Source organism: Leptosomus discolor, chromosome 12 (assembly GCF_034619465.1).
Source record: "Leptosomus discolor isolate bLepDis1 chromosome 12, bLepDis1.hap2, whole genome shotgun sequence".
In the NCBI taxonomy this organism is placed as follows: Eukaryota; Metazoa; Chordata; class Aves; order Leptosomiformes; family Leptosomidae; genus Leptosomus; species Leptosomus discolor.
In genome coordinates, this window is record NC_141402.1 from 14,133,262 (window position 1) to 14,159,589 (window position 26,328).

The 26,328-nt window shown below is 44.2% G+C and overlaps 1 protein-coding gene across 5 annotated transcripts in view; it reads right to left on the reverse strand.

Moving 5' to 3' along the window:
- Positions 1-12,413: 12,413 nt before the first annotated feature.
- NAP1L4 (nucleosome assembly protein 1 like 4) overlaps positions 12,414-26,328 on the reverse strand; it is a 29,127-nt gene continuing 15,212 nt past the window's right edge. For 3 of the 5 annotated variants that reach the window (XM_086472040.1, XM_086472036.1, XM_086472039.1), the window contains 6 exons: positions 24,682-24,827; positions 23,046-23,068; positions 22,283-22,402; positions 21,966-21,995; positions 20,565-20,621; positions 12,414-13,693 (listed from right to left, as the gene is read on the reverse strand). In XM_086472040.1, coding sequence (XP_086328166.1) covers positions 13,655-13,693; positions 20,565-20,621; positions 21,966-21,995; positions 22,283-22,402; positions 23,046-23,068; positions 24,682-24,827 — 415 coding nt within the window. In that variant the 3' untranslated portion in view covers positions 12,414-13,654. Of the gene's footprint in view, positions 13,694-19,401; positions 19,440-20,564; positions 20,643-21,965; positions 21,996-22,282; positions 22,403-23,045; positions 23,069-24,681; positions 24,828-26,328 lie in introns of those variants that run through there. The other 2 variants (XM_086472037.1, XM_009958877.2) reach the window with 2 other exon arrangements.

Here is a 26,328-nt window from a genome sequence, read left to right on the forward strand (position 1 = left end):
GCATGACTTGGCTCCCTGCTCAGAAGTGCATCCTCACGCAGGCAAGGAGGGTGTTGACCCAACAGGTTGGGTTTGGTCCAAGACTGCTGTCTAAATGCTGGCAGACCTGGATATGGCCTGTTCTCACGATAGTCTTCACGAAGTGGCTTGCTGAGTGTCGTGGAGGGATCCACGAATACCTTGAGACTTGCGTCAGCTGGGAGGAAAGACCCCCATCGCATGGCTGCCGTGGGACCTGTGGTGACTCAGTACTTCCCCTTCAATAAAGACTTCTGCCAAGAGCATGAGAAGACCAGTGGCTTGCCAAGCGCTGCCCTGAACTATGTGGTTATTTACTGGTCCCTTTGAATGCTGTCAACGTTTTTTCATGTCTAATGAGCTCAGGAGATGGTTTAGGCTACAGCTCATGATTTTGAAATGACGGGACATCCCCCCTCTAAAGCGTTCCATTTCCCAAACCAAGTCTGATGGGATAAATATTTGGGACATCTTTATTTTGCAGCAGCAGTAATAAATGTCTGAGACCTCAGCCCTGACTGACACTGATATGCTCTCTGGGTATGAAGTCTCCAGTGATCACAGCTCGTGCCATTCAGCCTGGCATTGCCCATCTGCTACCAGCCAGCCTTTTATTACCCTGGTCTGCTCCAGCAATAACATTTACTGGAGATTACAAAGGGCCAGGCCTTGTAGTAACACGCTGCCACCACACACCAAACTGAAGGTCATTGCTCCTGATAACCTGCCCTTTCAAAATCTGCAGAGATCAGTAAAGTGGCTTTTAACCATCTTTTTCCCATTTTTATCTACTTGTGGAGACTCCAGCCGATCCAGCACTGACGCACGCCTACGAGCGGGATGTCCCGCGTCATGCCCGAGCGCATCGCTGGGCGACGCTGCCTGGCGTCAGCGTGGCGCGTGTCCCGGCCTCCTGTCCCGGCAGTCCCGCTGGCGGGTGATTGAGCTCCCTGCTTGGCTCATCCTCCTGGCCCTGATTTCTGCTTTTCGCCTTTTTTTTTTGAACTAACAGTGCGTAAATTTTAAGAGTAAACACTGAAAGGCGTCGCAGGACCGCCTAGCCACAACATCAGCAAACTTGAGGGAGTTGTGGGGGAAGATGATGTCATGGTACCGTCCAGATTTGGGATGTTTCCTGTCTCCAGGCAGCCTGGAGAGCCATCATAAAAAAAAAACCCAACCCTCCAGTGCATCATTCCCAGCAGCAGCCAGGGCTGGGCTGTGGGGAGGAGCTGGAGGGGAAGAGCATCCTTTCCCTCCTGGGCAGCCGGCCTGTGTGGCAGGACAGGCGGCAGCGCTGATGCCATGTTTCCCATCATCTTTTGGCCACCGAATTTTCTCTCTGAAGCCAGGACACTGCATCGTGGCAGGTGTGAAGGGAAGCGGATTTTGGCACCAGCTCTCCTCTCCCAAAGCTTTCCACCTCCTTGCCAACGTTCCCGCTGCCGTGACCTTTACCTGCTACCATTACCCTGCTGCTCCGCCCCTAAACCCGTACCCATGGCCAGCTCTCTGCTGGTGCAGCCAGCGGGAGCTGAGGATGCCGTGTTGCCTCACTGGCAGTGCCCAGGAAAGCTGGAGGGAAACCGATGTCTGATATAGTGGATTAAAAAACCCCAAAATACTCTCCGTGCATCAGCTTCAGGTGCTTCAATAAAATCTAAAAACCATGGAAGAGAAAAAAAAAAATCCTAGAACTATGGGATAAAAAGAAGGGGAATCAGCAATATGCATTTTTCCAGTTTTGACTGACTTTCCCAAATCTAACCTGTTGCTGACTTATTCCCGCAATCCAACTACCAAATGAAAGGATATGGGGTGAGTTCAACAGCCCTGAGCTGTAGAACTTGATGTGTATAAACTCCAGGTGCCACCCAATCTGTACCTGTCCTTTGCTTTTTGGTTTGTACAGCAAGGGTATAGCAGCAGCCTGCTTGCTCCGCGCTGGCCGAGTTAATATTTGCTGATGGGGCTAACATGTAAAAGCCAAACTTTCTTTTTTTCCTGCCGGTTACTCAGCCTGTCTCATGTTCAAACATCCAGCCCCACCTCAGCAAATATTTGCAATAAGTAGCTCAGGGCATGTCCCAGCCTTGGGTCCTGGGGCTGAGCCCAGCTGTCCCGCTGTAACTGGGCTGGGCTGAGGGCTGGGGCAAGCAGCGAGCATCAATGATGCCGTTATTCTCCTCCTGACAGTCCCCATGCCACTGGGCTGAACTGGGAGCCAGGAAAGGGAAATCCTAAGTCATAGAAAACTGAGGATTTGATTTTTTTCCTGCTCCATTAAAGAAACCACGGTTCGGTGTCAGGGAGCAACAGGTTTGCAGAAACCTCTGTGTATTTCTCTGTGCAGGGAGCAAAAGTCAGCACTTTTGGAAATGGGCATGAGCCTGGTGGCCCAGTGGGCCAGGGGCAGCCTGTGCCAGTGTTGCTGGAGGCACCGGTGACTGCAGCTATTACGAGTGGAAAAGATGAAGCGAGAAAGTTTGTGATAAAGCAGGGAGGCAGTTAAGGGGAGGAAATGAGGGCGCTTGGCACGTAACCTTGCCTGGGCTCTGCTCCCCGGGAACAAGCCAAAAATAAATTTCCCTGGAGCCAGGGCAGCCAGCTCCCAGGTTAAAGTCCCTGCCCGATGAGCGGGGGGGGCGGGGGGAAGCAGCCATAGTGTGCATGGGGGATTGGAGGGGGGGCAGAGATGTATCACCCAGCCAAGGGCATCCCACTGCTTTACTGGGGACGGTTTCGTCCCACCCTTCCCAGGGGGTTCCTCAGGAGCCTGGCACCCACACTTTTCCCTTTACATGCCCTCTGTCAGCTCATTGGGGCTCCAGCCTGGTGCTTGGTACAGATGTGGAGGGAAAAGTTGTTTTCACTGAGCTGAAAACACTACTAATGATGTGTGACAGCTTAAAACACAGAAACCCCCTTACTGTGGTGTAACCGCTGAGTGCTTGCTAGGCCAAATGTCATAAAACCTCAGCTATTAACCCCAAATTACTGGTGTCCTTTAGAAGAGGGGTCCCTTCTGCAAGCAGACAGGTAGCACTGACTGGCATTTAACACCCCAGGGTGGGTTTGTCCGAGCTTTTCTGGACGTGTTGTAACCAGAGGGGTTGCTACAGCAGGGATAAAACGCTTTAAATTCCTTGTTTCCTCAATCTATTTATTGACTATTGGATATTTAAACTATTGAGTCCTGCTGGCCGTCTGGCCTTCGGAGCCAGGAAATAACCTCCAAATGGAGCGAAATGAGTTAAATACCTTGGCAGGCAGCCGGGATGACTAACTCATTCTTCCAGCCTCGCTGGAGCAGGAGTCAAAGTCATGGAGCTGGACTCATTTCCCATAACTGGAAACCCTCGGCCAGAACCGCGGGATCCGGGGCTGCAGCAAAAGCTGTGGTGGGCTGCAAGCGGCTGGTGGGGCCAAGGGCAGGGCAGCTCCAGAAGGGAGGTGTGCGTCCACAAGCGTGTGTGCTTTGCAAAAAAGAAACTGATGAACAGAAAGAGCAAATCACACATTTGGCCAAAATAGCAGCAAACGAGGCTGGAGTTTCCAACACAGCAACTGCCAGCCTGGTTAATGAAACCAAGGGCTTTCTAAAAGCCACTTCGGGCTCACACAGGCACCTCTCCATCGTTAGCTTTTCTTATGAGACCCTGAAGTGCTATGTGAGAGCAGGAAGAAAAATGTTTGATTTCAATGAGTCCATCTCCTTTCTTCCTTCTCCTCTGCTGGCCATGGAGGAGGGATGCGGCAGTGCCCGTTGTTTGCCGGGCCGTTGCCAGGATCGCTCACTCATTCCCCTCCCTTCCGGACGGCACTTATCTGCAGCCACTCCAGCAATGTGTGACAACAGCCAAGCACCCTGCGGGGAGCCATGCGGGTGCTTCACCACCCACAGCTTATTTAACCGCCCTGTTGGCGCCACTCAGCTCACAGAACCACCAAAAACCATCATCATCATCATCAGACACTGCTGGGAAACGGGCAATGGAAGAAGAAAACCAGGCAACCACCCTCAGCATCCCCCGGGCTGGCCCCCTGCGTGGAGGTCTCCCCGGCGCTGGGATTTTTGGCTCCAGCTGCCCTCTGAGCACATTTTTTTTGCAGCACACCCAGCCCGCAGCCCAGCCTCTCCTGTGGCTGATAAGAGAAGGAGCTTGACCTTTATCTTCGGTGACTCACAGCTGCTCCTGCTTCACTTGCACAGGGCTGGTTGTCTCCTCCATGGGAAAGCTCCTAAGTGTTGACCGGGGCAGGAGGAGCTCAACCACACCTGCACCCAGAAATCCCCTTTAGCCACGGTCATTCAATCTTATCACCCTGCAGCACTGCGCTTGCAGCTTCCGTTGCTCCTCTCATGGCGTAAAGCAAGGTGTAACAGTAGTGCTGTGGGACAGTTTGCTTTACCCCCTGCTCAGAACTGAATGGCGACAGTGTTGGTGTGATTATTAATTAAAAATAAAAATCCTGTCTTATTTATGCCACAGATCATCATCAGGTGACCAAGGTCTTGGGTGGCTGAAGTCATCACATCTTTCCCAATCCCTGAAAGGCATCGCCGGGTGTCCCAGTGCCACAGGGCAAGTTATCCCCACGGTGCCCCCAGTTCAGGAATGGGGACACCCAGACATGCCACCCGGTTGTGTGGCACTGGGGACATTGGGTGTTTTCCAGCAGCGGGAAGGGAGGTCCCACGTTGGGATGAGGTGCTCGGGAGCATCACAGCCCCGTGGGAGGTGTTGGGGATGTTGTGTTGCCACGAGAAGAAACACCCTCCCAGGTGCGGTGTGTGCCCTGTGAGTCAGCATCCCACGCTGCCACCACGATGGGCAGCACGGGGAGACTTCATCTTTCACCCCAGATTTCTCACAGCCGTGTCTTCGCCCAAAGGCTATTTATTTCTGTGCGCTCACACACTGCTTCTGTGCAGCACAGTGCACACGAGGTACCAAGGCATGAGCCCGGGACCCCCTTGCCTACACCAGCACACTGACCACAGGTGATGGCCATGCATGGATGAGGTTGAGGACGAGGATGAGGAGGGGGCTGCCCTGAGGGAAGGGCAGTTGCTCAGCCTCACGGACACAAAGCACCCCACCACCCTGCCTGAAATGCAGGAGGGTGGTTTTATTTTCATTTCCCACAAGCGGTTGCTGCAAGTCATGTTAAATCACGGAGTGATGTCTCACCCAACAGCAATGAGGGGAGAAGAGGGAAAAAGGCCTTAACCTCATAAGAAAGCTGGGAATGGAATGCAGCCATCCCCGTGAGAGAGGGACCGCATTTCTCTGGGAGATCAACAGGTTGTGGGTCACTGCAGAAAGGTCCCCTCTGCAAAGCCAGGCTGTGACCGATGATTGCTACGGGCGTTGAGGCCGATGAGCTTTTGTTGAGCATCTGGGGCTCCGAGGAGAAGGGAGTGGGAAGGCAGGGAGGAGGTTTGTGCTCGTGGGGGGCTGGCGGGGAGCCTGGAGCGGGATCTCAGCCCCAGCCTTCAAAGCAAGGAGGCTGCTGGCTCTGCGCTGACTGATGGACCCGTCCCAGCTCTTGCATGTTGTTCCCATCTGGGGGTGTGTGTGGGTGTGTGTGTGTGTGTGTTAAAAAAGCAGATTTCACTTCTCTTTGGTTAAAAGCAACCTTGTTCTTCCATCCGGCGCAGGGCTGGGGCGGCCGGTCGGCAGCAGCGGGGTGACTCAGCCCGCCCACGCAGAGCCTGCCATCCAGCCCAGCCATATTTGCCGAGCAGGTGAATCAATCATTGCACAGAAAGACCTTGGACCTTCCCTTCTTTCTTTTTTTTTTTTTTTTCCTTTTTTGTCCCCTTCCACTCCCTGGAGCCGCACTCCCTGGAGTGGCACCGGCCGGGCGGCAGCCCTGGCTCCCCGCGGGCCCGAGGCCGCTGCTCTGCGGGGCGGTGATGCGATGGCCACCCAGCAGGGCCGCGGGCAGCCCACCCAGCAGCTCGGTGGTCCTGGGGCCACCTGCCCCTGCAAGGCGAAGGCAAGCCCAGCAGTGCCGGCCAGGGTGGAGGAAACGCCGAGGGCGCGGTGCCGCCACAAAGCCGCCGGGTTCTGTTCTTTATGATTTTTTTAATCTCTGGCAGGAGGAAGTCGTAAAGCGATTACGTATCACTGACACACGAGGAGGAAGGCCGTCCCGGTGCACGGACTGAGCCAAGGCCGACGCTCTGGCCTCCTGGCTGCCAGCGAGAACAGTAAAATACAGAGGGGTCGTGGGACTAAGCAGGCAGGTCAGCCCCGGCAGTTCTCACTGTTTCCCAAGGGAGATTTCTACCCATGCCTCCCTTTTTCCCTCCCTGGTCAGGCCTTAGGACAGACAGACAAGGTGGTGCCTACGGGAAAATTGCACACATGGGCTGGGTGGGACTTGGTGCTGGCGGTGCTGGGTCATGGGCAGGGTGTTTCTATCAGAGGACAGCTGCCTACTGCTGAATGAATTAAAATAGAATAGAATAGAAATAAAAATAATTTAAAAAAATTGAAATAAAATAGAATAAAAATAAAATAATCTTTTTTTGAGCTCCCAATTGTGGCTCTGCTTTAGCTTTCAAACACCCACCCCAGCAGCTCCTCCCCCTGACAACAGCCACCCAGTACTTTATCTAGGAGGCGTTTCTGGCTGGTGCTGTGTGTGGGGAGGGTTTGGTTTGGCTTCGGAGGGCTTTTTGGGTTTGGGTGGTGGTTTTTTTTTGAGCTGTTCACTGCCCCTTTGATGTGCTGGCTCCGACACCAAAAAAGCCGATTGCAACTTGCCTAGGGGTGCCAGGGCGGGATCCGAAAGTGCCGGCAGCATGGCCGGGAGGCAGCTGGCTTCAATTTGCTCCCACCAGCCACCCCAGAGGCCCCACAAAGCCCTGCCAGCCCAGGGGGAGGACAGGGGAGCCCCCCCCGCCCCAAACCCTACTGCACACCATGCCCAGAGATCTCCCATGGTGACATGCTTAAAGGGGGCCGGTTCCCCCCTCCCCTGCACTGCCACCCCCTTTAATTAAAAATTGAAATCATGTAATTGCCTCTTCATTAAAGCCAATTAAAGCCCGGCTGACAAGGGAGGAGGCGGCACATTTTGCAACTCGCCGCGGAGATGAGAAAGCGTACACCGCAATTACGGTGTCTGTTTGCTTTGCCTTCACCCAACATCTCATCAGGGCTGGCTTTGAAATCGGACCCTGGGTGAAATGGCACTGGCAGGTTCCTCGCACCCAGCAAACCCCGCATACTGGTCAGGCTGGGTGCTGGGAGAGGCTGCTGCTCGCTACGATGGGAAAGGGAGGCCAGGCTGCCTTCTCTTCCTCCTCCTCCTGCCCCGCGCCTGCAGACAGGGCTAAGTGCGGAGGAGGGATGCTCAGGGGGATGAGGGATGGAGAACCAGACGGGGCGGGGGGCAGCACTCCCCATGCCCGGCTGAGGAGTGCCCCACGCTGGGGGCTCACTGGGGTGGAGCTGGGATGATCTACTGCAGCTCTGCCTTTTGGTCACCACCTCTCAGGGATGCTTCAAAGCCGGCAGCGGCTCTTGGCTGGGGCCAGGAGCACCCACACAGGCAGTCCCACCCCAGCTTGGTCTCGGGAGCTGCGCTGACCTCACCCTGCGAGGGGGGAGTGCGCGTTCCGAGGGCTCCTCCTTGGCTGTCCCTAGCCATAACAGCAATGAGTTCACAGGGGGTTCAGTCCCAAATGAAACTGGGTATTTGCAGCCTCTTTGGCCTCACTGGGGAGAGGGTCTGAAGCCCCTGGTCCCCAGAGAGCACAAGATGAAGCTGAGGGCAGTGGGAGGGAGGGCTCCATCCCCTCGTCTCCTTGGCCAGGAGATCCTGACACAAGCCAAGCCAACTCCATGACTGCAGGAGTTTCCAGCCAAAGCTCTGCCAAGTCTACAAGCACAGAACCAAATACCTGTGCAATGCTGTGGGGTCGCTGCTCGAGACGTTGGCTCAGCCTTTTACCCTCTCGCTACCCAGCTTTGAAACGCCTGAGCAAGCAGCCTTTGCGAACGCTTTGTTGCACACACCGCACTTGTCTACGTTTTGACCTGAACCGTGCTTACTAACTTTTTTTTTTTTTTGGTTTAATAACAGTCCAGCGTTCTTTGTAGGTGATCTGTCTTCAAAGATCTCTTTTTTGATCTTTTCATAGGCTAAGCAACAATTCATCCTATATAAATCTCAGATTGAAAGTACATAATTTGTTTTTCCCTGCTTTTTTGAAGCGGTAAGAGATGAAATGGCTTAGGGGAATGTCAGCAGCAGTTATATCTTAATTGGTTTTTCTCTGCATCAAAACGCCTTGAACTATTCACTTGTGTGCAGGAGCTCTACGTGACCTTTACAGCAAGTGCTTTAACTCCCCTAACAAGTTATATCCTATCGCCGACTCAGGAGCTTGCTTTGGTAGTGACTCCAATACTAATTTTGTACCCAACCCTCCTTCTCTCATGCTCTTTCTGTCCGAGCAAATCAAAGAGTTTGGAATGTGCCTTAAGTCAGGAGCATGAAAAGGAAGAAGGAAGACTAGATAACTGGGTGAAATAAAAAACAATACCAAAAAAAGGCAAAAATAACCCCCACAAACCCCTCCTAAGGGTGACCTCACCACTGTTGGTCAAGTGGGCATTAATGCTAAAACACTGGGGGGAGTTCTTCCCTTACCCCTAAAAGGGGGACGAATGCGGACTCAACCACCACTGGAGTGAAATTTGCTTTGTGAAAAGATCAGTTTAACAGGAATATTTGCACAGTGCAAAGATTTGCATCGGTGATAGACCAATGGTCCTTCTTTCCCACCATCATCCTATGGTTGTGTCCGTCAACATCTTTGGTTTGTGCCCCAAGCAGGGGCAAATTATTATTTTATATATTTATTTTTTTTTTCCCCCTTTGGGTCATGTTGCATAACCAGTAAATTCCTTTCCCTACCATTTCCCTTCTCTTCAGCCTTTTCTTAAGCTGGGATGGATCTGGTATGGGTTACATTTAACCTGCAGACGCTGGGGGCAAGCAGCAAGGCAGAGGTGAGCCAGCAAGAGGCCACCTCATTGCTGACAACGGCTCCTTTGGGAAAGGAAAATTTGCTAGGAGGGTTTCTTTCCGCAGCGCGGGACTGTTACCAGGAAGGCTCGTACAAGCCAGGAGGCTGCGCGGGCGATTGGAGCACACGCTCGCTGGGTTGCATTAACCTGGTTTGGCATCCCCACAAGGTGTCCGGATTCCCACGGTAAAAACCGGCGGGTAAGGCGGCTTGTGCAAGAGGCGAGCGCGCTGCTGGGTGGAGCGAGCGGTTTTGCTTGTGTAATGGCGAGGTGAACAAGCAGAGAGGAAAGCCGGTCAGGAAACAAAGGCTGGCACTTGGCGAACAGCTCAGCCTTCATTCACATGATGCTTCACTAACAGCGCACAGGCTCGGATTTTTTTTTTTTTTTTTTGGATGGTTGTCAAACTGGAGTGACTTACCGCGTTTATTGTTTGGGCTTCCTGGCTCTGGTTCATGAGAGGCTGGAGGTATTTAGGACAGCAATGTGAGCATATATAAAAAAAAAAAAAAAAGCTCTGCCTGCTATTAGTAGGATGTCTATAAACTGTTTGGGAAAGGGAAGATGAAAGTTCTTCCATGCACAGTTCACAGTTACAGTGACAGAGCTGTTTGCACGCTGAACACGGTGAAAAACCTGGGCAACAAAGGTAAAAAATGAGGGCTTCAGCTTCAGGGGAGGAGTCCCGAACATACATTATATTGACACAAAATCAATGCCTCACAGACTTCATTTGGGAAATAATACAGATACTTATCCATGGGAAGAGGCAGAGGATAAAGCAGCATGAATGCAGCACTTTTTTTTCATACATTGCCGTTTGCAACAGGCCATCACGAGGTAATGTGCAGGAACCCAAAGTAAACTCTGTGTTTTGCCAAAAGCCACACACTGGTGGACATAAAAAGCCACGAGACCAAGTGAAGTTTAGCAATGGCAAGGCTTTGTGGCACATAGTGCATGCTCCAGCGGCAGGAGAAGCCAGTCTCCCACATAGCTGCATAATCCCCTACTTGCACTTACAGCCTCAGCTAGAAAGGACGTTTCTTCCATTTTCTGGCTGGGCTGATTGTTTCCAAGAGGGCTCAAGCTGAGATGCTTCAGAAGAAGGGGCAAACTTCAAGTGGAAGTTCCTAAGGTTATGTGCTACTTCAGTGTAACGTCAGGCAGCTGGGGCACGTCTCACATCTTAAACTCACCTCCTGGATCGCCGAGCTCGCAAGGAGTGAGCGATTTCCTCGTGCTGTAACTGGTCTGACCTCTTCTTACGCGCTCCTCTCCAGCGTGGGCCTCCTCCGGACTGCGCTCTGCTGAGCTGGCTTCCTCAGCGAGACCTCATTTGCTTGAGGAACTGTCGTCAAGGCAGCATTTAATTGAGGATGATTTTATTACAAGTCTCCTTTATTTTAAAACAGGAAAAGCCTGTTTAATGAGAGTGGAAACACACAGACACCATTTTAATTTTTCTAGCTACCACAAATCCTAACCAGATAGCAAACCCCAGATAACTGAACATACCGAAATTAGACCAAAAGCTTTCAGTTACCCCAAACACCAAGCTCCCAGGAAGGTACCTTAACACTATGCGAAAGACTCCTGAGAAACCACAGCCCGTCCCCGATTTTCAGCTGGAAGCAGAGTATTTGCCACGTTTCTGTATCAGATAGGGCAGTGGGGTAGTACCTCCAAGGCTTTCTTCCTAGACAACCGAGGTGCTGAGCAGCTGTTAATCACGCTGCAGCCCCAGTAGGTGACATGCCAAATTAATCCTGCTTGGAGAACTTCCAGCTGCTTCAACTTTCAGACCCAGCAATGGAGTTGGTTTTTTTTTTTTCCCCTCAAATGAGAAGCTACCAACACAAAGACTGCATCAAAAGAGCGTGTTCCCACAGCCTGAACGTCACAGGTTATCAGGTTGCCGTGATGGTAATCAGGCATGTATGCATGTAGACTCACTTTTTTGGCATCACCTCACCATTTTGAAAACTCCCCACCTCAGTTTTGCATAGAGCCCCCAATTTATTTGTCTTAAGGCACAGCCTTCAGAAAACATCGACATTTTTTTTCATTTTCTTTTCCAACAGTTAATCACTCCATCTCCTTTTTGCACACCCACACTCCCCTGTATTTCCATCCAGCCTGGAGTTGTCCAGCCACGACATTCTGACCATCAGTTCTTCTTACTCTTTTCTGCTGAAGGAACAAGCTGAGCTGTTCAAGTACCTGTAGTCACTTTTCCTGTAGACAAAGTCTATAAATAACCATCTGGAAAAAGAGAAATCTGAAATGCTCATCTCTGCCGTTATCAGCTAGATCTGTAACGGCAAGAGCACGGCTGGGTTTTGACAAGACCCATTTTCTATTAGGCTGGTCAACTGGCACTAACTCCACTTTAACGAACCTCAGCTCATCTTTCCTGAGGATGAACATCTTCTCTAGGCAGCTTTGTTACCCACCCATCTCATTTGCGCTCCCTGAATGCTGGCACGCTTACTCTACGCGGTCTGGAAATTCCCGTTTTCTCAAAATTAAAGTTAACCTTTCAGGATTCATGCACATAAATTACTTCGGTGTGCTAACTTGCAGATGTTTATCTCCAGGTACCAGCACTCCTATTTAACCATGTCATGGAAAGTACTTCTTTAGGTTGGGGGAAACTATCATTTAATTTCTTTTGATATAAAAAGATAGAGAGCTGGTCAAATATCTCCATGTGATGTGCCTAGCATCCCTGGCAGGGTCATTAGCCAGTCTGCATGTGTGCAAACTCCATTTGTTATTCCTCCCCTTGTCAGACATACCTTCACGCTGTTCTCTGTGCCTGCCACAGTACACCCTAGTCCAATGACCAGTTACAAAACCTAACTTTTATTTTTCAAATGAAAGCCCAGAACCTATCCCTGCCTTAACCCTCTAGCATTAGCACTACGTGCTTTCTGACAGCAAGGTCCCGATGTGGGGATACCTTCACTTGTCATAAACCGTATGTCCCCCAGCATCTCATTTAGTCCATCACCAAACTGCACAGATCTTGTGGAGTCTTCAATAACCATGTTGCCTCCCCAAAAAACCCAGATGCTAGAAAACATTCCAGACCATTTACTTGCAAATTGAGCAAGTTTGTTCTGATTTACATCAAAGAACTCCACAATGCAATGTTTACAAGTGCTCCTTTTCTTCGGCTTTTGACAACAAAGGAAACCAGCAGGATGTTCACACAAGAGCCACATGAGGCCAACCAGCTGGCACAGGCCCTGCTACACGCTTCACCGCTCACTACCAGACGTCAAAGGGCTACTCATTTAACCTAGGAAGCATTATGGACCAGACAGGCACCAACGATCATGTTTCACAACTTTAATAGAATATTCTATCTATTCTGTACAAATTGAAAACACTGTATTAAGTTACAAATGTGTAAGGTAAGGCTGGAGCACTCTACATGCCTGGTCACAGTGTTGATACAGCTGCTATTCAACTGCTGCCAGAGGTTGGCAATGGATGCTGAAACTAGAAACGTGTACCTGAAGTGTCACACAACAACAAAAGGTAGTTTTGAAGACTTCAGAGCTTTAAATAAAACAAATTGTGGAATGGAATAACTTCAGTGTTGCAAGTAAGACACCAAAACTTCAGATTTATTGAACTGAATTTTGATAAATTTCCGTGTTCATAGTGAAAGGTCCTTCCATGCTGGACACTAAGCAACGAGACTACTGGAAATTTTCTGGTTCTTTGGCTGCAACCCACTTCCACCAACAGCAACAGTTTGGCCTTTGCATTTTGATCTTCATCCAGAAGAGTTGTCATTTTGATGCAAGTTCGTTTCTTCTGTCTAGACTACTACATTGAGACCAATTCAAATTATGTGTTTTACAAGTACCCATATTGTATGCAAAAGAGGAAGATTTTCAAGTATATTAAAAACTATTAAAAAGCACTAATTCTGTCAAAGTACTTACAAACATGAATAAATAAATAGTAAGATGAACAACTAAGTCTCAAATATGACACCGCCTTCCATGAAGTAAAATTACTTCAATTCAATTGGTTTTACGGAGATAATAAATATGACATTTAAAAGCTGCTCAAGCACTAGTTCAATTTGTAGGTTGCAAGAAACATTAAAAAAGGGGGGAAGGATCTAGCAAAAAAGTCATATTGCTCTATCTGTTTCAGCTACCATACATGTAATCCATTTAGTTTAGCTTCTTAGCACATTGCTATTCCAAGATTTTCAATGTTTAACAAGAAAATGGATAATCCTCACTGGTAGTCTGGACTATTCCCCTATGCATAGGGCAAAAGGCTCTAAAGGCCTACTGACATACTTAGCTACAGTGTACCAACGGCTGTAGAGTGTGCTTTATTTAAACCTCATAGTTCCCAAATGCATTGAAGTTGCCACTGTACATGTTAAGCAATAAAGAAAGTTAGTTAAAATCATGCATTTTAAAACAAATTAATTTTAAGCATTGTTAATAAGATTGTGCTGCAGCGATGGAATATCCTGAACTGCAGGCCAGGTATCCAAATATTTGTTACAAGTTGTTCAAATATCACTTCCAAGTGGTATTTCCTTATTACTGTTGTTTGCATTCAGCAGGTTGGCTGGAATCTTTCTGTATAGAGGGAAAAAGAATAAAACCCCCCCAGTTAAAAATCAAAATGGCATCCAAGAACATACTTCAACAGCTAAAAGAAACTGGCTATACAGCTTTAAATTAGCTAGAGATATCATTAGCATGTACAAAAAGCTGCATGTAAACTCAAACTAGATCATAAAGGTCTGAAGAGCAGTCACGGTGTTTATTGCATTTCCCTCTGCCCCCAACTGCGTGGTACCCCACAATATTTTTAACCTACATTTGCGTTCTTTACACTCCATCCAGCAGGCCAAGTTCAAACAAACAAGAAAAGAAACCACCTTCTACTTCCCCCAACCAGAGGCTCAATTTGACTTTCAGTTGCTATTAAACAGTTTAACAATAAACTGCCACCTCCTCACTGACTCTGAGGAGGGAGGAAGGCAGGGAAGGTAGGCTGCTTATTCCACAGCACGTCTGAGCTTTTCCTTAGAAGCCTTGTCCTTTCTGCTAAGGCGATAAAAATGTAATTAATGTGTTCATTTCTTCTAGGTTCTGCATCACCAGCAGGTAACTATTCAACAGTTTAACACTGGGCAACAAGTCCACATGTTAATCTGAATATGTAGAAGTAGAAACACCTTCATTATGTAGTAAAACAACTTCCCCTTTGGCAAAAGGAAGTGTATTTGGGAAGCAGAACAAGTACTCAAACAGCTACAAATGTCAGGTTTTACACTGCACTTCTTGCCTTTTTGTTGTAAAGTAGGATTCTTAGAAAGCAGGAGAATTTATTCAGTGTATTTCTTCTTCGCTTCTCCCTTTACTGTTCTTAATATAGTTTATTATAAACAAATAGCAGTCACAGAAACGTGCTGAATACTAGTGAAGAAAAATATAGGTACAAAACATGACACCTTGAACGTGACTGACTGCAAAATAAAATGTTTCTTGGTAACTATCCTAAAGAAGAGCTTTATGTGTTGTAAAAGAAGCCAACGAGCAACAGTTCATTGTACACTGAGTATCCAAGAGCTAAAACAACTTAAGCATTTTGCCTGTAGCGAGGAAGAATGGGTGCAACTGAGATTCCTTATCGTAAGTTTTGCCCTTGATAATCTGCACCAAACCCAGACTATTTTTCTCCTCCTCACCTGAACTGCTTTAGGGTTCTAGCAGTCACTATCATTCCCACTGGAAGTCTGGATTAAAGTCAAATGCTGTCTCTTCTGCATAGATATGCCAAAGACCTTTTAGACTCCTTCCTTGTGATTCTCCTCCCCCAGCACATCTGGCTAACTTCAACTTGGTTCTCTCTCATCCGCCTGGCGTTCCCACTAACACTGATGCGAGTTCATTTTCACTGATCTGGGACTAAATACAGCATGAAATCCCTCTTGAAAAGAGCGGTATGTTTTCACAGAACACAAAACTAGCATTTTCTCTCTCAAAAAAAATAAAGCTGTCTGCCACTGGTAATGCATTGTATGCTATTCCTTCTCATCTAGAGGCAGGCAAACCCCAGCATGTTTACCAAAAAGCTTTCTAAAAGTATCTATTTTTCTTCTAACTGCTTTGTATTTGAACACAGCCAGAGAGTAGTGCACAGCATCACTTCCCGTCCTCCATGCATTCTGGGTAAGAGCCATAATCAAGTAACAAACCCATTACTTAGAAAGTACTTTAAAAATCTTTCCATTTCCTTCCTATTCACCTGTTCTATCTATATCAGACACTTACACTGACCACTGCAACCATTTCAGCCGAATTGTAATGTCAATCAAAACCCTTGTTATATTTTCTAATAAATTTAATTATCTTTTCTTTATATTTGTCTTTATTTCTGTAAACATTTAAATCGTATTACTGCATATGAATCTTTAACCTGTAAAAACTGAGTCACAGAGATTACGAAGTTCCTTCTTGAGAACCTTTCAGTGTTGATTACTGCTCTAGACAAAAAAAAATCCAACAAATTTAAGGAGTCTTAGATACGAGTCAGTTGTTAGAAAATTTTGATAGAAATACTGCTAGTTTATGCTATTTTTAGCTTACAGTTGAGGGCATATCTATCTTGCCCATATCTATAAAACGTTTAAGCAGGCCATAAGCAGCAAGGCAGCATCTCAGATCCAGATTCCAACACATTCAGGTTTCTTCCACCATTTCAATAGCATGGCACTGCCCCTGCTCAGCAAGCCAGCACGTGAGCCCCGCATCACCTTCAGCTTCCCGTCAGCCCCATACAAAGCATCTCGCTGTCTAGTCCTGAGATGACAACTGCGCAGATAGAGGACTACAATTTCCTTCGAAACACAGCGGCCCCCTCCGGCACACGCATGCTGAAAGTTATCTTTGGCCTCTAGTGGCTCCTGTAAGATGAGGGACCAGACCCCAAGCAGCGAGTGTGATCGAGATACTCCATCCCTCAGGCAAGGCGATCAAGCTCGAGCCTGCTCCTCCTGCAGCGCCCAGCCTGTTGGTGACACTTGCTCAGCCACCAAGCCATTTAATGGCCTTAGACAGACCCTGTGCTATTTATCTCCCCATTCTAGCAAGACTTCCATTCATGCTGTATTTCCTTAAATTAACTTCCCAAGACAGCTTGGAAAGGTGGTGAAGTGCATTGGCCAAGCTGTAAAGACCAAACAGAGAAACTTAAGTGAAAAAGATAAAAACGAACTGCATCTTGTTTTAAAATAAATTAAGCAGGAAACATGTACTGAAATTCACTACCAGCACGCTACAGACAGGTAAGAATTCTTCTTGTCATGAAAAGACTCTCTACAGTAGTCATGAGCAATGATTTAAGTTCCTATGAAAAGTGGCAGAATTTTTTATTTTTACATCTTTGAAGTATTTTGTAACATTTACTTATTCTGTGCAAGGAGTTTAAACTACTCTGGGCCTTCGATTCCAGTTTGAGATGCTGTTCCAATGGAGTTATACAAGCTAAGTAAGTGAGACTCCCACTTATTTCTTCCCTTTTGCTAACAAGAGCCTGCTAGAAAATTAACTGTAAACAAAGTTATAATCTCAGAATTTATTCCCTATTTTTACTCACAGTACCCCAAGTTCTTTGAATTTAATACAGTGGCTTTTCCGCCACTGCCACTTATTTATTGCATCACTTGCTCAGAATTAAAAATATAAAATGCTCTTGCTATAACAGACACGAACATTTTTCTTCTGGCATTTGATTGCTTAGGAAAACAATGCAAGAAGGTTGCGTTAATTCACTTATGTACAGACCACCTGCTCAGACATCAGCAATTACATCAGCAAAACTGCATCAGCTGCTCATGGACATAGAGGACACACAAATTTAAAGAGGGAATTTCACCCAAAATTTGCAGGATCATTTTGCAGGGCTAAAATGGAGAAAAGCAGGTGTGAAGTAACACTGCTTTCATGACTTTCATACACAGCCCACTGTGTCTACCCATCCAATTATTCCGGTGGCCTAGAGGATGGCGGCATAACCCCAAATTATCTGTGCCATTTACCTTAGCAATTTAACCCTTTCAAAGCAGATCTTCACATGAGGTTACTGCCGAAAGAGACACTGAATTTCCATTCATCTAATATTTAAACAGATTAGGCAGGATACCTTCCTAGACGATTCAAAGAACAGTCAAGCCTTTACCTCCTTACTTTTACAAATCTCTTTTTGTGAAGCTTCCCATCCACTAAAGCAGCAGTACGGGCACAAGGCAGCCCATCAAGATCTTGTCCGACTCCCAAACAGACTTTGCTGCCAACAGTGGGATCAATACAGGCAGTAGGCACTAAAGCTGATGTCCTTTCCAGCAGAGGAGGAAGGAAGCCTTTCGATATTTCAAATGTCATACCACGAAATAGTCTAGTTAAGGGTCCCAAAGCCAAACCTTACCTTTGTTCATTTTCTCATCTATGTTACTGAATGAGAAAAAGCAAGGATATCAAATATATACACGGGGAAGTAAACCCAGAGCTAAGTGGAGCTAAGCAAGCAAGTGGTCTGAACTGCCTCCTCCACAACTGGACAGAATGCTTCAATGGTTCTGAAAATGAATTTGCTGCTAACAGGCCCTTTACCATTGTTCCTTAAAAGACAGATGAAGCACCTTGAAGCACGTGCAGTCTCTCCCCACAGCAGCTTTTTGGTTTGTAATTCTAAAGAGCATTCTATAGTACCTTGTCTGCTACTTCTCAGTTCAAGCATAGCATAATAACATGAAATAAAGACAGCTAAAGGAACAGGCCATGCAAGCACACAGAAAAATATACTGGACAAAACAAGCTCCATCATTTGCTTTTGCACCATCTTCTGAAACTACTTCCAACCATCTGACTGCTCATGCTGTATATATTGTGACTGTGGAAGACTAAGTGCTTTGTGCAAGAGATGATAATGACCTGGTTCTAACTGAACAACTCAAATGTACTTAAAACTGACAGGAGTGAGAAATGAAGGAGGAAAAGTTAACAAAGCAGAAAGTGTTGACATTTATGTAGCAAATGTAGAACAACAATAAAGGAGAAGGTAATACTGAAATTACTGAAGAGGAGAAATGGTATTTGAAAGGAAAAGACCAAGAACAATTATTGGTTTGTGTAAATGAAAAGGAAACTATTCTATATATAAGAAAAGCAGTGGGGGAACTGAAAGGCAAAGACGGGTGGGGGACAGGGGACAACACAGGACCAGAAAACAGGATGAACAAAAAACAGGATTGTGGTATGAGTCTTAAAAGACAAAAAAACCTTGTTGACTTGGACAGCTGACCTTTTTTATTGTAAGAAGGGAAGACAGCTGCGTAACAGATAGCAGCAGGACAATATATAAGGTGTTGTGACAAATGGATGTGAATAAACAGTGCAAGTATGTTGAGGCAGCGTGGCTGGCTTCTCAGAGCATACCAGATCAGAAATGATAAAAAAACTGCAACAAAAAAATACAGCTCAATTTTGAGTTTAAGAAAGGCAAAAAAGGGCATTATCTATGCACAGAGGGAATGGAAGTTACAGCTTCTCCTAAATAAACAAAGAAAAGAAAAAAGATACAAACCTAAAATACAAGGGAAAAAGAAGTATGGAGCCTGTTGCAGGCATTGTTCTCTATAAGGCATGGGATGAAAGGTGAAAGATGACAGTACACAACAGAAGGAACTTTTTTTTTTCTTCTTCTTTTAAATAAAGAGACAGATGAGCAGGAGAGCAATACCTGTTCATAATCTGAGGCCTTTTCTTGAGCTCTCATAAGTGACCTGACTGCCTTTGTCAGACAGGGCGAACAAGAGTAACGTTGGAAAAGACATCCTAAGTAAACTGATGACTTACAAGAGTTCAAGAGCAGCAGATGAGATATTTAAGAAATAGTTTGCAAGTACACTAGGAACAGTAAAGAGACACAACATCGAATGAAAAACAAGGGAAAAAAAGTCTGACAAGTCTCAGTATCTTATGTGTATCTAAAATACAGTTTGACTGCTACAAAGACAAAGCAGAAGTTGTGCCAGGAAAGGAGAAAGGTGATTCTGAAAAAAATCTAATGATATGATTTAAAGGCATTCATCTCTATACTCTATTTTTACTAACAAAACCTAAACTCTGAAGTCACCCCTGCCCCATTTCTTTTCCCCATACAAGGAAAAACAAAAGAAAACAAAAACAATCCCAGAAAACCCTAGAAAACAAAACCCACATTGCATCGCTACAAATGGGACTCTTGGAATTTAGGTATGAATGGAATTCCACCTTACCTAGAAATGTATGAATGATAAACAGACTTAAATTACACCTAAATGGGAAAAAATTGAAAGGAACTGTCAGCATGAATGAAAAGTGAAATGTACAAAATAATACAGGAGGCAACAACCATAACCTTCCAAGATACCTTACACTTTTTTTTTCTACAGAATACCCAATCCTTTAAAAGGATATTTGATACTCAACCCTAATATACTTTGACTCAAAACTACCATTTTGTTTCTCAGCTGTCCAACTTCTTCCCCATTACAGGTACACCACTGCATTCTGATCCTGCAGAGCAGAGTCAGAATACCCATTTCTCCCACTCTAATCCTGATTGATCAATCTTTCCACAAGACAGATTTCCTTTAGGATCCAGTATTTCTCATTAAAGAAAACCAAGCTCAGTTCTCGATATGGTGACAAAAAGCATTTACTAGAGATATGATGATGTACATAAAACCCCATGTCAAGAGCACGACATGTTAAGCTGCTGTTAAGACTTTCATCCAAAGATCAAGCAGTTTTGCATGCTTTTCACTTTCATCTGTGCCTTTATAAAAAATTAAAAGCTGATGTTTTAAGAACTAAATGAACACAAGTCTGTCATCACTGTCCCAGCTTCACTAAATGTAAGCATTAACTTTACCATGACTGAAGGACTGAAAAATACTTATCAGAAGAAGCACTAACCCTTAAGGCTGAATTTTAAACCAGGCCTTGTAAAGTTTAAACTTCAAAGTTGGCGACTAACTTTTTTATTTCTAGCTGAGTACAGACATGCAGAGGCTAACCTGCAGCCATCAGGACAACCAAAAAGAACAATTCTAAGAAAAATAAACAAACAAGCTAGTTGAGATTTGTCAGGCTAATTCTAAGTTGAAGTCCAGCCACAACATATTTGAATATGACCTTTCTAAAAGGAAAAACATGTATCATTATTATACACAGATACCATTAAGCAGTAAAGGCACACAGTTCAGAAATTACCTTTTTCTTGGTGCAGGTTGGAAGAAAAACCCTACATCTCTCAAATTATAAAAACATTGCAGTCAGAAGCTAGGGTGGTAGTTCTTTTTTAATATCTTATTTTTTCACAAACTATTATAATTACTTTAGTTACATTGCTGCTGATTATAGTGTGCATTATGACTAAGCACACAAAAATCCTTACCTTAGGATCACTCTCTGCATCTTCTTCCTCTTCTCCCTCCTCTTCCCCCTCCAACTCCTATGACAAAATAGAGATAAACTAACAGAAATTAAAACAGGTTAAAAGTGCAACTTTTTGTAATGGAGAAAAACCAAAATAGCAAATTATATTACCACTGTATTCCAAACTGTTTCAGATGTCAACATTAAAGCTACTTGGGCTGACTTAAAACAATTCAGCATCTTCAAGATCTTAAAGAAAAATCTTTAAAAGAAGATTTAAAACATAGATTTAAAGGATTCAGCATGGCTTAAGGCAAGCTTCCTACATAAGTTGCTGCAGTCTCCCAGCAATTTTTTAACTTCTGCCTGACATATTATTTGGAATTTTACAGTTCTGGTAATATGTACATATGTCTAATTTTGTTCTTTGTTTTGACCTTTTTCCAAAAAGTCTGTTTATTTGGATTACGGTGGACAGGCTAGGTATTCCTGCACAGGATTCTGCAGTACTTTCGCTCTGTTGTACACACACCTACATCCAAATAGTAACGTCTGGCACTGGAGACAGATTAAAAATACACATACAATTCTATCAAGACCCAGCTTAAAAAATAAAAATAAGAAAATATTTAGTCATTCAACAGCCTAAGCCCAGAAGTCTGTATTGCAACTTGCAAAGAGAGAAAAGAGACTGCGTGCTGAAGGCTGCCAGCTCACATCAGACCACCAGCTTGTTAACTTCTGATGTATTCTACTATGCTGAACTTGATGACAGTCATGTACGTACCTTCAACCAATTAGCAAGAACACCACACTAAAAGCAGTAAAATAAAAATATAATTATCTGTAAAGGATATTAGTTCATTTAAGTGTGGTGTCATTTAGTGGTTTTGTGTAAAGCCTTTCACAGTATGTTTGTATTCATACAACACTACTGTAAACAGACCAGAGCTCTAGGTATACTAGAAATTCCAGCCTAAATTAAGCCTTTATCCTGAGCAGTTGCACACTCTCCCTTTTTTCTTTACATTTAGCAAGGCCAGTCTTCAAGCTTATGACAACTAAGCGCTGACAGCTGAATTCCACTACTGCCTAAGTAACAGATGTTTAAAAATAAGACTGAAGATTCTGATCATGCAACACAAGGAAAAAAGCTCGTCTCTAATTTTTGACTCATGTCAGAAAGCAGCTCTCAAAATGCTAGAAAAAAAATGGAAAAATGCTCTTGCAGAAAGTACTTTTGTGAAGAGGAAAAACAGCCATAGATTTTGTAAGTCAAGAATGCTGAACTGTTTTGGAAAGTAGTATTATACACAAGAGCGTTCATGAACAACCGTTTTCTGCTCCATATATAACTGTTTCTGGAACTAGAAAGCAGTAGCTAATTAGTTATCTATAAAAGATACAGTATGCATCTCACCTCCTCTTCACCTTCTTCACCTTCTTCAAACTGAAAAACAAACCCAAGGTTTTATTAGCTCTGCTAATATTTGCACAAAAACTTCTGCAGTAATAGGTCTAGCATATTCAAACAGTAGCTGAAACTAAGCCCCTTCCAGAAGCACAGATTAACAACTCCTAGCAAGTTGAATGATTCTTTCCTATTCCTAAGTACTAGGAATCTCTTCAGGTTTTTTGTTACTCATGTAATTAACACTATACACTAGTTTAATCAGAAAAGAAGAAAGTTTCTATCTACATAGTGATAAATAAACAAAATGCTGATGGCATACATACGTTATCATCATCCTCTATAGCTTCCCCAGTGAAATAAAGCACAGCACGAGGGACTATCCTCTCACGGAAGAAGTGTCCAATTTCAAAATCTGCTGCTAAAGTAAATTCTGAATCTTCATCCTGTAAAGCAAGTCAGTTTGATTTTTCTACTAAAAAGGTGATGTCCTACAGAGGAGCGAACAAAAGCATTTCAAAGCTACAGTCTGAGAAACATCACATCGTCATTAACATCAACCTTAAGGTCACATGTACTTTCAGATACTTAACTTCGTAACAATAAAAGAAATATTACAAGCCTAAATCCAGATTTGCAGAATTGAGATTTATTTTAGAAGCTTCCTGCTTTCTACAGACAGGCTATTGGCCTGCTGAAACACCTTCTATTAAAAAGGCTCATATAGACTTCACTGATTCTGACACCTGATGTTAGAGTTGCTCAGAATGCTCTATACTGATTTTTTTTTTTAAATCAGCTACCAGCCATGCAGTAGTGCTGAGTGACCAGAGAAAATGACCTTTTCCCAACAACAATCATTATAGATGTATTGGATCAGCAAGACACGTAACAGCAAAATGTCAACGGACTCCTTGAAGAAATCAACTGTATCTTTCATTTTATCAAGATGAAGCTCAGCTTTGGCAAAAGCAAAAATAACGGTAAAAATGCACAGTACTTAAAAGAACCTGAATAGTCACTACAAAGACGTTTAGCAAAAACGATACGGGAAACAGCAATTGTGCAATTTCAGAAATGTAAACTTACCAATGACTCTCCGTCACCAGACACTGCAAAAAAGAAAAAACAGTAAATTTAAGAAAAATTTGTATAGTCTCGCTCACCTCAATATTCAACATGACAAAACACAGTATAAAGACCTTCTCATACCGGAAAACACTATGGTTATAAAGTCTTCAGAAGCTATTACACCTTTAAAGACAATTCAGATTCATCCTAAATTAAACCCACAAAAATTGCACTTACAAGAATTTTATGTGCTGCAATAAGAACATCAAAGCTGCCATTTTGATGTCAAAGATTTTTGCACAGGAAATACTCTTTCTACAAAGATGGGTTCAGAAGGCATCCAGATCACACCTCTCCCCTCAGACAGCAAGACGCTCTGCTTCTATATTAATGCTGTAATTACAGCCACTTTATTTTGGTAAAGCACTATGAACCCTCCCCTCTCCCCAAACATAGATGCTACCAAGGAGAGTAACATTTTGTCATGAATTTGCAAAGCATTGTTGAGAAGAGGCATGTACTGTACTGGTACTGTAACCAGTAAGGAACAGGGTGGGTTTTTTTTACTTGTTTAAAGAAAAAAAAATAAACAAACAAACAACAACAACAAAACGCACACCAAAAATCAGATTTTCCTCCTCTACTTGGGTGCTATGGTATTGTGATCCTACTGTGAAAGTGATAATTTGGCTCGGTCTGTTCTCAAGTACCAACTGCCAGCAGATGTCATAGTCTTATCTGTTATACAGCTACCTCCAGAGTATGTCCTTTAAGCATTTAAAAAAAGGAAACAATATAAAACCATCATGAGGCAAACAAAACCTCCATCCCTTTCTGAAAGCAGCAACTACTTATAAAAAAAAAGTTGTTTAACTTAAAGGACCTTTCTGTACCAAACAAACGGCAACTCTGGAAATACTTATCACTTGTTTCTTGTCCCCATGTACACAGGGATTTGCAGTAGTATTTAGAAGGGACAGGTAGACCACAATAGCCCAGATTCTTCTGAATCAAGTTCAGAATGAAGAACTAATGTCCACTTTGTTCAGTACAATTCTTGAAGTCCACAAACTAAACTGCTTCTGCGATCCAGGTTTGGAAAAAAGATTACCACGGGAAACGTATCAAGAAGAAAACGTTCTTGGAATCTACCTAAACTGTTTTAAATATATGAGTACACATTTAACATTAGATAGCTAGGACAATTCGAAAGATATGTTAAGGATCACTAATTAATCACAGAAGAAACCACAGGAAGTTCTGTCACTTAACACAAACATTTAAGTGAAATCAACATGCTGCAACTCAACCAACACTCGAGATTTCTTTTGCATGTTAGAAACCTCCAATTGATGCATGGAGCCATCCTGTGGTAAAACAAGTCAACTTCTTTAGGAGATTCTACATGAGACTCTTTTCGTACTATAAATCCTGTTTACACAGTGCACCCAACAGCTAAATTCTACCAAACAACATCAGAACTAAATGACCCATCTGGATGGGCTGCAGTTTGCTATCTCACTATCCTAGTAAGAAGAATGTATACAATGCAGCAGCATAGACAGTTGGTAGGTTTAAGCTGTATAAACACAAATACATGTAAGTGAAACACAATATATTTTAAGAATCTTAAATTCTCGATTTCCAAGCTTACCCTTTATTGGGCTGAAGAAGTTAAAAAAAGAATCATTAGGTACTTGTTTTGTAATTGTCCGAACTGTGCCTCGACCCTTGTGTTTCTGTTTTTTCTTGATTGTTTTAACTGTAACATTTTTTCCTTTCTTCCAGTCAATAGTACACCTAGAAACAACATGTGGAAAACAGCATTTTAACAAAAGACATCAGTGAAAATAAGGAGCTGAGCATTAGAGCAGCCAACTTCGAGGCAAAGACAGCCTATCATTGCTCTCTACCTAAAGCTAGTTTTACACACACTGGCTGAATAGAACAACAAGATGTCAAGTAGATGCATCGTAGTGCTAGAGACTCTGTGCATGTTGGACATATCAAGCATTTCCCTAAATGAAAAAGCTAAACAGTTTGTCTTTGCAGAGTAATCACTGCCCCCACCCCACTCATACTTTAATACCTCTTTGCCCCAACTTGTAACCAAGGACATGATTAAGCTATTCCAGAAAAATCTCAACAGCTGAAAATTATTCTTTGAACAGCCAGATCAGGAGAAAACAATATGTTACGTTCTCTCACTGCAGACCAAGGCAGTGTTCTGTCACCCTACAAATAAATGCACGGAGAGTGGCCAGGGAGAGGCACACTATAGCTCTCCAAAGAGCAGTGCTCAGGCTGACTTGGCAGTCAAGTCCAGCAAGCTAGAAATAGCTTTCTTTTCAGTTCCTTCCTGCTACTGTGCAAACTGACACTTTCATCTCAAAAGTCTCTCTCCATCAATGTACAGTTTTACCCAAAACTGCACAGGGCAAAGAAAAAGTGGTAAACACAGCTTGTTCTCTAATGGAAATAATCATGTAACCCTAACCCATAATTGCCTCAAAATACCTCGCCCTATCAGATAAGTGGTCAAAGTCAACAGTTTTATAGTTAACCTGTGTAAAGAGTCACAAAAATGTTTTCCTGCTCTACTTAGACCACCATCTACAACCTTCGTCAGGAAACATGAACTGAAGTCAAAGTTTTGACAAACCAGCCATTTTAGAAAGGCACTCCTCTGTAAGACTTAAACAGAAAACATTTTGCTGTAATTAAAGTTTTCTTCACAATGGACTAGCCTTTACTTCAGCTAAACTTTCACTGAATATGCAAGTAGACATTTTGCCTCGCTGCAGGTGAATACTCAATTCAAAAGCAAACATATAACACTAAAAGCCAAAAGGTTTTGACGCTGTCAGTGTGCCTTCAAGAAAGCAAGTACTTGGCATTTAAGTTTAATAAAAAAACCCCAAAACACCACCAAAAACCCACAACAACAAAAAAACCCTAACCCAACCACCAAAACCCAAAAACACAACCTTGAAGGGAAAAAAACAACCCCAAACCAAAACAAAAAGCACCGCAACACAAAAAAAATACCAAGGAAGCTAAGAAAAATAAGGTACAAAAGCACTTTTCAGTTGTGTCAGCTCTGCTCTGGTGTGCCACTGAACATCAGTTATAGAGCAGGGATGACTGACAGCAAGAGAAAGGGTAGGTTAGACAGAACGAACTTTTGCCCAAAGAACAACTCTCGTGTGGTGTCCAACTCACTAGACTTCCAGAACGAAGATGAGAATTCACCATCTCACAGTTGGATTCTGAACAGATTATGCAAAAAATAAAAAAAAAT